The sequence below is a fragment of the Phragmites australis genome, chromosome 14, assembly GCF_958298935.1.
Source record: "Phragmites australis chromosome 14, lpPhrAust1.1, whole genome shotgun sequence".
Taxonomy (NCBI): domain Eukaryota; kingdom Viridiplantae; phylum Streptophyta; class Magnoliopsida; order Poales; family Poaceae; genus Phragmites; species Phragmites australis.
The window spans coordinates 27,220,966-27,231,928 of record NC_084934.1 but is presented as its reverse complement, the minus strand read 5'-3'; the positions used below and the strand labels follow the sequence as shown (position 1 = coordinate 27,231,928).

At 48.4% G+C, this 10,963-nt stretch overlaps 2 protein-coding genes across 2 annotated transcripts; one reads left to right on the top strand and one right to left on the bottom strand.

Annotated features, from left to right (window-relative positions):
* Nucleotides 1–4,001: 4,001 nt before the first annotated feature.
* On the top strand, nucleotides 4,002–5,693 carry LOC133891363 (octanoyltransferase LIP2, mitochondrial-like). The gene is made up of 2 exons (XM_062332075.1): nucleotides 4,002–5,400; nucleotides 5,539–5,693. Exon 1 carries the CDS (start codon nucleotides 4,486–4,488, stop codon nucleotides 5,191–5,193), a length of 708 nt encoding a protein of 235 aa, XP_062188059.1. The 5' UTR covers nucleotides 4,002–4,485; the 3' UTR covers nucleotides 5,194–5,400; nucleotides 5,539–5,693.
* Nucleotides 5,694–8,423: 2,730 nt separating this feature from the next.
* Nucleotides 8,424–10,341, bottom strand: LOC133891041 (F-box only protein 13-like). Its single transcript, XM_062331735.1, has one exon. It carries the CDS (start codon nucleotides 9,843–9,845, stop codon nucleotides 8,646–8,648), a length of 1,200 nt encoding a protein of 399 aa, XP_062187719.1. The 5' UTR covers nucleotides 9,846–10,341; the 3' UTR covers nucleotides 8,424–8,645.
* Between the last annotated feature and the right edge of the window lie 622 nt (nucleotides 10,342–10,963).

Sequence of the window (10,963 nt, the reverse complement as noted above, 5' to 3'; positions counted from 1 at the left end):
AAATATAAAAAATTCTCTAATCAGTGGAATAGGAACCAAAAATAAGAAATAAGTTGTAGTTACTCTAACACCAGTTCCACTAAATCATGGAAGTGCGAACAACAACTCGGGAAAAAAAATCCAACGCAGCCTCGTACTTATAATCGAGCCAGGGTTTTTAATAATTGCTTACTTTTAAAAATATTGTGTAATTATGATTTAATTTATTTTGATTTGATTGGGCATAAGAATGTTTTATCTGCTCATATAACTTTAGACTTAATCAACTAAATAGAAATTTAGCACAATATATCTAAACAGACACAATCAACTAAATTTACTTTAACCTGCTTATACCATATAGCTTTACAAAACATCATTTAAAAACTAAACACATCCTGTATGGCCGGCTCTGGCAGTTGGCCAAACAAGACACAACAACAGCAACACCCAACGAACGGGAGATGGTTGATCGATGAGCAAATCTATTTGCAGATTTTGCTAGTATGTGATTCCAAACTTTCCTCTGAAAAAAAAATCGAATGATATGCCACGCCAGTACGCCACACGATGCTAGAAGAAAATTTGGGTTTGCTCAACAAAACTGCCACAACGGATAGGTATCGAACGTGTCCCGCTCATAGCTCGCCGTCTGCTGTTCTTTCTGTAGAAGAAAAATAGGATCGCCGCCGGAGATCAAACGGAGAAATACGCGTACACCAGCGTCGATACTAAAAGCTTTGTGTCTATATACATTAACATCATCCACTACCTTTTCTTTCGTTTCTTTTCTGCTTGATTTTGTCCATCTCATAATTGATTTTTTTTCAGACAAATCATGTCCATATTTAAAAATAAATAAAAAGATATATCACGACGACGAAGAGTAGAGTCGTCGTATCGCAATATTGCAAAATCAGTGAGTTGTCGTCGTATCCAATTGCAAAGAGGTCATAATCTCTAGATGTTTCAACGCCGATTGAACCCATCTACAAATATCCCTTTCTTGATCAGTGTTTTTTTTGGTTGTATCGTAATCCGATGCTGTCCTCTATAAAGATTCTGAAGATGTGGCAACGGGCAAAATTAGCTTGAGATTCCGAGCATGTGGGGTGATAAAATATCTTCAAACGATCGGCAAATTGCGATAACCCCTATCCAAAATCGTGTCGCTTTCCTAAGTTGGACACGCTTACACGCGGGGGGCTGCAGCAGTTGAAACATTGTTCAAGTCCGACAAAGATGATCGAGAAATAGTCGAATGTATGGCGACACAATCGATCTTACGGGTATGGATTTCTGCATAAACTTACAACGGTACAGGCATGGACTTTTTTTTTATATACTTTGAGATAGGTAAGTTAGCACGGAGAAGGGATCATATTATACGGTCGTACGGAGATCTCTGAAAACTGATTCTTATGCTACGGGTCTGAATTTGAAATGAAGTCGCTGGATATAAATAGGTGTTTGGTAGGGTACAAATAGATATGGATGATGCTATATCAAGTCAGATGACTTCACGATTTTATAGAGCAATTTGACCCATAAATCTTCTTACTTCTCTGTGCAATTACGTTGAGCTATCAAAACATTACTACAAATGTGGAGAAACCAACCAGTCCACCTAGTTGAGAAGATATTACATTTTTTTGCCATTAATTTACTGATGAATTTATTCCACTATAGACAGGTGGATCTGTGAAGCAAATTTTGAGGTAGAACCGTATCAAACATCCCTTCGTTACTCTTGGGCTTGTTTGAATATAGGGTTTATATTTTTATTATGGATTCTAAATATTACTGTATACAACATCTAACCTTGAATATTTGAAGCGAATCCAGTCCGTGACACTGAGATCGAGGGTATCCACAGCTTAGTACCCTTCTGTCTAAGACTATACATAGTACATCCGTTTTTTTACTTATCACCAATAATTTTACGTTTTTCTAAAAAAATTATGCATACTTAATTTTTTTACAAATAGATTAGTTGTAAAATATATTTTACTAGTATTATATACTTTAAATATTTATAATTTTAAAAAAATATACAGATAAATTATTAGTGACAAGTAAATAAAAAATAGTACTTTTTACCCTGAAAGCAGGCTGCATAGTTGCGGCCACGTACAGCACTGAAAATAAAGAGCAATCGTAGGGACACGCGGCGGCGGCCTCCGAAATGGGCAACACTGTGATTGATTCCAGCCTTCCAGGCCCCTTTTCACCGGCGCCGCTTGCAGACGGCAGCCTTTCTTTTCTGGAATGCTAGCTAGTACCGGTAAGTGCCAACAATGATGAGTCAAAAGTCCCAAAGCCTGTTGTTAGGGCTTGATTGACGATTTGACATCACATTAGACAGTGAGTGCTTAAACTAATACGTCCGGAGGACAACGAGTACCTGCCCGTCCGGATTGACAATTTGACATCACATTAGGCTACGAGCTGGGACTGGGAGTCGGAAGTGCCGTGCACCGGTGCATAAAGAACGTGCAGAGTACCGTACAGAATACTACGCGCGGTGTACCGGCGGCACTTCCAGATAAATCTAGTAATCGTCCAGCTACTGCTGTTGCTGTTGCATCATGGAGTGGTCCAGGCAGGGGCTGCTACTCTGATATCTTGGAGAGCTGGCGGCTGCGGCTGCGGCTGCTTTGAAGATTCCTCTAACAGAATAAGGAGGGTTTGTTGGTTTGAATTTCTGTTTTTATGTTTTTTTAAAAGTTATGTTTTTAGTTGGTCTGAAAAACTAATTTTGAAATAAACAAATAATTTATAAGTAATTTTTAGCTTCTCATCACATAATTTTTTTAAAATAACGTTTCTCAGCATGTTTCTCAATTTTAATTTATTTTTCTCATAAATATATTTTGATTTCTTAAAAATCACTTTTTAAAACCCTATTTATTCATAAGAACTAAAAAGTAGGAAACAAACGGGGCTAAGCCGCCGTGGGTAGCTTGATCTTTTGTTGATAGGAAAAGAAGCATCGGGAGGCGGCTGCTAACCAAAGAGCACGCGGCAGGCATGCAGATGGAGCGAGGTCGGGGCCAGCACCAACCAACGACGCTCCGGCAACGAGGCGGACGGCAGGTGCGGTTTGTGCAAATCTTATCCACCTGGCTCTGGCAGTCGCAACCAACCACTGGTGGTGCACTCGTGTTGGCGGCTCTGCGGCATGGCGTGGAGAGAGCGGGCCGGCGCATGGCCGCCAGGTCGGCAAGAACCAAGAAGAGAAAGGCCGCGTCGTGGGGGTGACTGGTGAGCGGATAGGCGCGGGCGGCAAAGCGAGATGCCGGCAGATTGGCGCTGCCTGCCTGCCCGCCCGCCCGCCCGCCCGCCCGCTTTGCGGCCGCATCACGCTTCAGCGCTTCACGCCATGGGCTCCCCCGCTCCTGCCGTGGCCCTCGGCTCAAGACCACAAGCGATTCTCGTACGGGCTAGGCTATACCCGGCCCATGTACATTTTGCGGAGGAATGGGCCGCCGGCGATTTTGCTCAGCGTGAGCGCGGAAATGAACGGGCGGGGACGTGAGCGACGTCCATCCAAACGACTGCGCGGGCTTACGAGGCCACAGATCATGTCTGAACTGAGCGCGCGACTGAGCTGGGTCGGCACGGTACGGCCCAGCCAGTACGATCCGACCCAGCACATATGAACCTGCTTATTTTCTATTTTTTCTATTTTTTAATTAGTAGTTATTTTTAATCTATTTTTTATATTTTTAACTATTTTTTATATTTTTAATTTTGTAGTTATTTTTTTTATGAGACTGACTGTACCGATAGATCACCCGTGTGTCGATCACCCGTGTATCGTTAGACCGTCCGTATCTATCGTGCCCGTCATGTTTATCGTACTTATTGGACCGATCAGATACCATGATCGATAGATTGTACCGTGAGCCAAGAGGAGCCATACTAAGGAGCTAGCACGATAAGAGCCATTATAATAGTCAAACCATTCGAAACTTAGACCGTGTCGAGTCAGTTCGTGTCAGGCCAGCCATCTATGTCTCACCTCACCATCGCCTGAAAAATAAAAATCAAATCCCCATGCGACGGCGACGCGATCCCCTCCCCCTATCCTAACTGCCGCCAAGGGGAGGCTCTCCAATCCATCCATCTCGGCCAAATCCCCCGCCACCCTCTCCAGCAGCCGGGCCGGGGCTTCGATCGTCGACTCCCGAACCGCAGCGAGCCCTGAAACCCTAACCTCGACGAGTGAGGAGCGAAGGCGGAGACCGCGCGCCATCGCCTGGTGAAGAAATCGTCGTCAGGCCGAAGCGGCAGCGCAACAAGGAAAAACGACGCCTCACATGGGCACGGGATCCCCTCTGGGGTCCTAGATTGTGTCTTGGTTGGAGAAGAGTCTGCCGTGGTGCCGGAGCAGCAGCGCCCACGGGTCGTCTCTTTAGACTCAGGTCGGCCCATCTACTTCGTCTCCCACCTCGCCCCCATCCGTCCAATTTCTCACCGTCTCCTCCTCCGACCGAGAGGGAGATGAGCGGTGGCGCGCGAAGGGTCCTGGAGGCGTGGAGGCTCGGGGTGGTCAGGTACGGCGACGCGCTCCAGATCCAGGAGCGGCTGGTTGCGGACCGCAAGGCCGGCCATGTCGGCGACCTCGTGCTATCGCTGCAGCACCCGCCGACCTACACCCTCGGCAAGCAGCGCGAGAAGGCCGAGCGCAGTCTGCTCGCGCCGGAGCACGAACTACGTGCTCTCGGCGCCGAGCTCCACGGTACGGAGCGCGGCGGCGACGTCACCTTCCATGGGCCGCGGCAGGCCGTGCTGTACCCGATCCTCTCTCTCCGTGCACTAGGGCTCGGCGCGCGGAGGTACGTTGAGGGCCTCGAGTCCGCGATGATCGAGGTGGCGGCGCTCCATGGCGTCTCCGCGCGGCCGGGCGATCCGGGGGAGACCGGCGTGTGGGTCGAGGACAGGAAGATCGGCGCTATCGGGGTCAGGATCTCGTCCGGGTTTACGTGGCACGGGCTGGCGTTCAACATCAACCCCGATCTGGGATACTTCGAACACATCGTGCCCTGCGGCATTGCAGGCAAGGAGGTCACCTCGCTGCGGCGGGAGGTGGGGGACCGGGTGGAGCTCCCGGCCGACGAGGTAATCCATGACCAGCTAGTGCGGTGCTTGGCGAGGACATTGGGGTTCACCGATGTGGAATTCAAGGATGATTTAAGTCTGGAGACGTGATTCGCTCAGCTGTAGTTGTACAATCCTGTTTTGTGGTTTAATCTGTACACTTGGCATTCTTCAGAATGTCCTCTCATCAAATTTTGGAAGTGCAATCTGGAATTTTTTATCCGATTGTATTCATGGCAATGGATGGTTGGTTATTCCCATGTTAGAGGTCAGCAAGCACCACCACAAGTCTACAGCAGCCAGCCACTCAAGTCCAAGGTTTATCTTCTTCCAAACAGCCCCCATTACGAACTTATGTTGAAATTGGAAAAGATATCAAGAGAAAAACAAAGTTTATATGCTCAGAAGTTGAAGATCACAGCATCAACATTTGCTAACTCCACTCAATCTCTACAGATGAATCAGTCATTCAGATACAACCATATAAATTCCAAAACAATAGCTGAAGCATCTGTGGCTGGCTGATCGTTAACCCCCTGCTCTATCTCCAAGAATTGTGCCTAATTCCATGGACTTATCTCATCTAAGAAATTCGTAAGCTTTGCTGTTTACATCTTCTTGCATTACCTTCTTAAGGTGAACGGTCAAATGTTGCTAGCTATATTTTTCAATGTTGGTTCTCCTGATATCATACGCCTGTGCATGTATTCAATTTCATCTTTGGTGTCAACTTTGCACATCGCAGGTTTCAAAGAAAGACGAGATAATTAACCAGACCCAACAGGCATCCTGTCATTTTCCTGTAAAAATAAATAAGGTCATCCAGTGGCGCCCCCTCGTCTTGTGGATGCTACAACCAAACCCATCCCAACTTTCGTTAATCTTATGAAACCGTACAGAATATCGAGCATTGAGAACCATTGCGTCTGTTTGCCTTGTGCGAAGTGTATTAGGCTAGGCTCTTAGCCCTGATTGATATGTACGAACTTACCGGAATTTTGATATAAATTGAAATGTATCAGCACATCCCTGAAATTCTGCCTTATGTTACGGAGAATCTTACTGTCCAGCCGATCTGTTTTGTGATGGGAGCTTGAGCTTCTTCTGCTCCTTTGACAATGCTGCAGGTAAGACACCCCGCTCCTACCCTATGTTCTGATAGAGGTTTTGGTCAGCAGGATTGTCAGCCTGTCAGGTTAGAACGTAGACTACTATTCTGTTCCAAATAAGACTCTTTTATACTAGTTGAGTTTCTGTTTCAAAAAAGACTCTTTTATAGAGAGTTGAGCAAATTTCAAAATCTTTTCAACTGCACGTTCAGCTTCAATCGTAGGGTTATTTTTCCCTTTTTTTTCCCCTTGTTTTAATCTGTGATACAGTAGAGCATTTTACTTGGGACTCAAGTGGCTTGTCTTGTGCAGGTGGTCCACCGGACACCCACACTGATGGGCCCAAAAGTGTCTCAGCCCAGCCTGGATCAGCTTTGCCTGCTTCAGTAGTACATTGTTGCCTGCTTCATCGAGTGAGCATCTAGCTTCTGTAAATCCTCCACTATTAGCACTGTATTTTTCTTGCTTGTTTGATTGACAAACCTGAGGAACTCACTGAAATTCGTAGGAAATTTTGTGTTCTAAACAGAACCTGAGGTATCAAAAATGGGTCACCACTCACCAGTTATGATCCTCCAGCAGCACTCGTTGCAATGGAGCACGCCCAGCTCTAAATTTGTAGCGATCCAAAAGCAACGAGCATTCTAGCTTTCGTGCTGTTCGCTGCCCCTGGATCGGTGGCTGCCGGATATAAACGCAATGATGGTAAATAATTCCTCGTCACATTGTCAACCATTCCATCATTTTTCTTGCATCGGCTCATGATTCCCGGCCCCTTCCGTTTTGCCCCCAAAGCAAAGTCTATGGCCAAGCATGCTCCCTCTAGAATAAAATGAGATATTGCCAATCACAGTTCAGTCACTATGCGTGGTGAATTTGGTGATCGATCAGAATTCACGTTCACCAATTCGTCATGGAAGCATCACATGTACCAATCGACGAACAAGATGAATTGGGAGGTCAGTTGGAAGCGTCTCAAAATTCCTGTGAGATCAAGCGTTTCGAAATCCTGGATACAGGAATAAGCTGTGAGAGACAGGGCTGATGTTGCTAGTGTAAAAGAAGTTCTTGTCAGGTCGGTCACTGTAACAGGAATCCTGCACAGGATTAGTGCAGTAACCAACGTTAGGCTAAAGGGAGCCAATGGGAAAAGGCCTCTGTGAGAGGCTGTAACTACTAAAGGTGTAAGCACGCTTTGAGTGAGCTTTGTTTGCACTTGCTGGAGCAGCTTATCCACACCTCAAAGCAAAGCGAAAAAAACCCCCAATAAAAGCAAGCAGCACGCACACTAGGCACTCGCACGGCTACAGACTCAACAATTGTTAGAGTGTGCAGCGGTTTAGCCTAGCTTGTTATACCCACAAGCCAACATCCTCAGTCTAGGTTTCAATAGATCTGCTATACGCACAGGGTCAACGGAGCCACGACTAAATCTTGACTGACTCCACTTAAAAGACTAGCCGGATAGACTAGCCGGATAGATAAGAGACATTTTGCCTTTTAATCGTGTTTCTCCATTATCAGTTTTTGATGTGGAACTAAATCCAACAACAACCCAACGCTACGCAATGCAATGCGATGCAATTCTACACTGAAAGTTTGCCGTCGAACGAGGGGAGAGGACTAGGAAAAAGAGTAAAGAGATGAGCAGTGGCAAACAGGATCAGAGAGAGGAACGTGCATGTTTGTGATGCGGATGATCGAGACGTGTCTCTCGATTGCGCTCACGACTTTAGCGGCCTGTGTCTCTCGGCGAGAGGAGGCTCTCCGTCTGACACCAGCGATGCTGCCGGCGTCAGTGGAAGAGCCCTTCCGAAGCAAAGGCCGGCGCCCGCTATGGCTGTTGCATGGGCAAGCACTGACTGCATCATCAACATCGCCCTGCACTGCACTTGTGCAAAAGGAAAAGGACCAGATCGAGCTTGAATTAAATCTCGTGTGATACTGAAAAATCAATTTAGAGAGGCCTACTGCGAGCGAGAACATTTTCAAGAGCTCGGCAAATTTGCATCTTTATGTTTCTTGAATCTTGGTGATCTCATGGTAAGTAATATTGCAGGTCAACTGTGCAGCAACTGTAGCTGATACGCCTGATAAGCGATCTTTCCCTGGTGGTTACTGGGCAGATCAATCGAATGCGAACAGCATAGAATTGGCAATTGCTAGTTCAGGATAGAAAAGTAGGCTTTCGATGAGATGCACTTGCAATGAGAGCTCTGCCATTGGCACAAGAACCCAGAAACAACAGAAGCTAGTCAGGCAGAATCGGCAGCACAAACACAATGAAGCGACAGACTTGTGATTTGATTCACATGAAACGGTCTCAAATCACTGGGGAAATCATGAACACGAACAATCATGGATCACTACATACACTGGGCATCAGGGAGCCCGGAGCCAAGCAATCTAACAAGAAACCAGCAATGCTCAAGCTCCACAAAAGCAAGCGTCCACTCAGACGGCGACCTCCATTCTTGGTTCGAAGGAGACGGCGGCCACGAAGTCCGTGGTCTCCCCGTCGCCGTTGCTGCACCGCGGGAGTTCCTCCCACCGGTTGGACTTGACGTCGCACATGAAGCAGCCGTTGGCGTTGTTGGCCTCGCCGGAGCTGACGCAGACCATGACGCGGCCGCCGTGGCCGACGCAGTTGACGTCGGCCTTCTTGCCGTAGAAGGCGTGCGACATGGAGGGCGGCATGGCGGCCACCTGACGCCACGCGCCGTCCGCGAACTCCCACACCCGCAGGCTCGCCGTGTCCAGGAACTCCGAGAGGACGACCACGTAAGCGGCGCCGTCGCACGCCACGACGTCGATGGAGTACTCGTGGTACACGGGCAGGATCCGGGGCAGCTCGGCAAACGCGCGGCGCGCCAGGTCGCAGGCCACGACCGTGCCCGAGTGGCTCAGGAAGTAGACCACGGCCTCGCCGCCGCGGCACGCCACGGCGGACGAGTACTGCCTCGACGCGCTCCGCTGCATGTTGGTTGCCACAACGTCGCCGGACTTGCTCAGGAAGTAGACCGTGTCGTTGCCGCCATCGTCTTCTGCCGCGCGTTCCCGGGACGAGGCCTCCTCCAGCTTCCTAGACAGCTGCACCGCGCCCTCCCACGCGTTCGAGGACGAGTCGAACGACACCATGGACAGGTCAGGCAGCTCACCCAGGATGAGGACCACGCGGTACGGGGAGCCGTACATGGCGATGGCATGGAGCGTGCCTGCCGCGCACGGCGGCGGGAGCGCGCGGGACGCGCCCGTGAGCGGGTTGGTCACGGTGAGCTCTCCCGTGACATGGTCGCGGTAGAGCACGAGACCCCCCGCCGCAGCCACCGGCACGGGCCCCGGTGCGCCACGCCACCGCGCCCAGGCGCGCTCGGCCGAGTCGAAAACGACGGCGGGACGCGCCGGCTTCTGCTCCTCCTTCGGCTGTTCAGAGTCCGAGAGCATGAGGAACCACGGGTCACGAGCCGGGACGCGGGCGCAGGCGGCGCGGAAGGTGTTCGACTCCGCCACCGCGCGCCACCGACGGGAGACGCCCCGGAGGCGGAAGAAGCTGGCCGGCGGAAGGCGCGCGAGCATGCGCTCGAGCATGTCCTCGTGGAGCTCGGCGAGCCCGGCCGCCTCACACCTACGCTTCTTGCCGTTCACTGCCGCCATGCCCAACGCAAGATCCTGAAGCTAGCAGAGGGAGCTCAAGAAGAGGCCGGCAGGGGAGGGAATCCAAATGCCACTAGCGGTGCGAGGTTGCTGGCTTTATATCAGTGGAAGGGCAGCACGGGGAGGAGTGGTGATGGGAACGAAGCTTCGTGGGGAGGTGGAGGTGGCGGTGGAGGAGGAGGAGGAGGAAGCTCTTTTTGTTCGCGTTGACATGCGCGGAGGGGAAGGGAAAGAGAAAGATGGCACCCACTTTGGGAGGTGGTGACCGGTGAGGCGAAGTAGGAGTGCACCGTGCAGCGGCGGTCGTCAGCTCGTCGTGTGGAGTGAGCGATGATGGCACCTTGCAGTTGGCACTGCCTTGCCTTTCAGCCCGTGCGTATATATAGCAAAATTTTCACAAGAAACGGTTCAGTTCCATAGGAAATTGGAAAAAGCTTCACGTTCTTCGGTGGTTACCGCTTCGCGGTAACTGCACTTCTATAAAATAGATTTATCATGTTCACCATACATCTTACATAATCAAATAATTCACCATTATAGTTGGTTCTCATCTACTCTCCTCTTATTTTTAAAAAACTTTCAATCAATTTAAAAATCTACAATTAATATACGTTATCAGCATTAAAAATATTAATACAATATTGTTTCTTTCATATATGGATGTGCATCCTCAGTTTTTTATTTTTCAATTATTTTTCTATGAAAATTTCTAGCCCCTGTCACACTATTATTGATTTTACGTGTATAACATGTGTTTGTTTGCTAGTATCCAATGAATGCCCAGTGAAACCAAATTCGCGATGGAATTTCTTCAAATCCAAGCTTGGAGGTTTTTCTGCTGCTGAAATGTTGAGCTGGAAACCCGGGGTTCTTAGTTCAAATTTGATTTTTGTTTATTCAATGTATAAAGTAATTTAAAATACAAGTACAAAGTTGATATTTTTCTAACTTGGTTGAAAGTTGCATGTGTTTTCAGTCAGGAGTGCACAATGCAACATGTTTTTGAGTGTTTAGAAAATGAAAAGGAATAGCATTCAACAGCGCCTGACGGCCTAGAAAATCAAACTGTGAAAAAGAATAAATTGTAGGGTATTCACGGAAATGTGAACAGAGCTAAT

Coding starts and splice junctions, on each gene's coding strand:
- LOC133891041 (XM_062331735.1), bottom strand. CDS start 9,845: ATGGCGGCAGTGAACGGCAAGAAGCGTAGGTGTGAGGCGGCCGGGCTC.
- LOC133891363 (XM_062332075.1), top strand. CDS start 4,486: ATGAGCGGTGGCGCGCGAAGGGTCCTGGAGGCGTGGAGGCTCGGGGTG.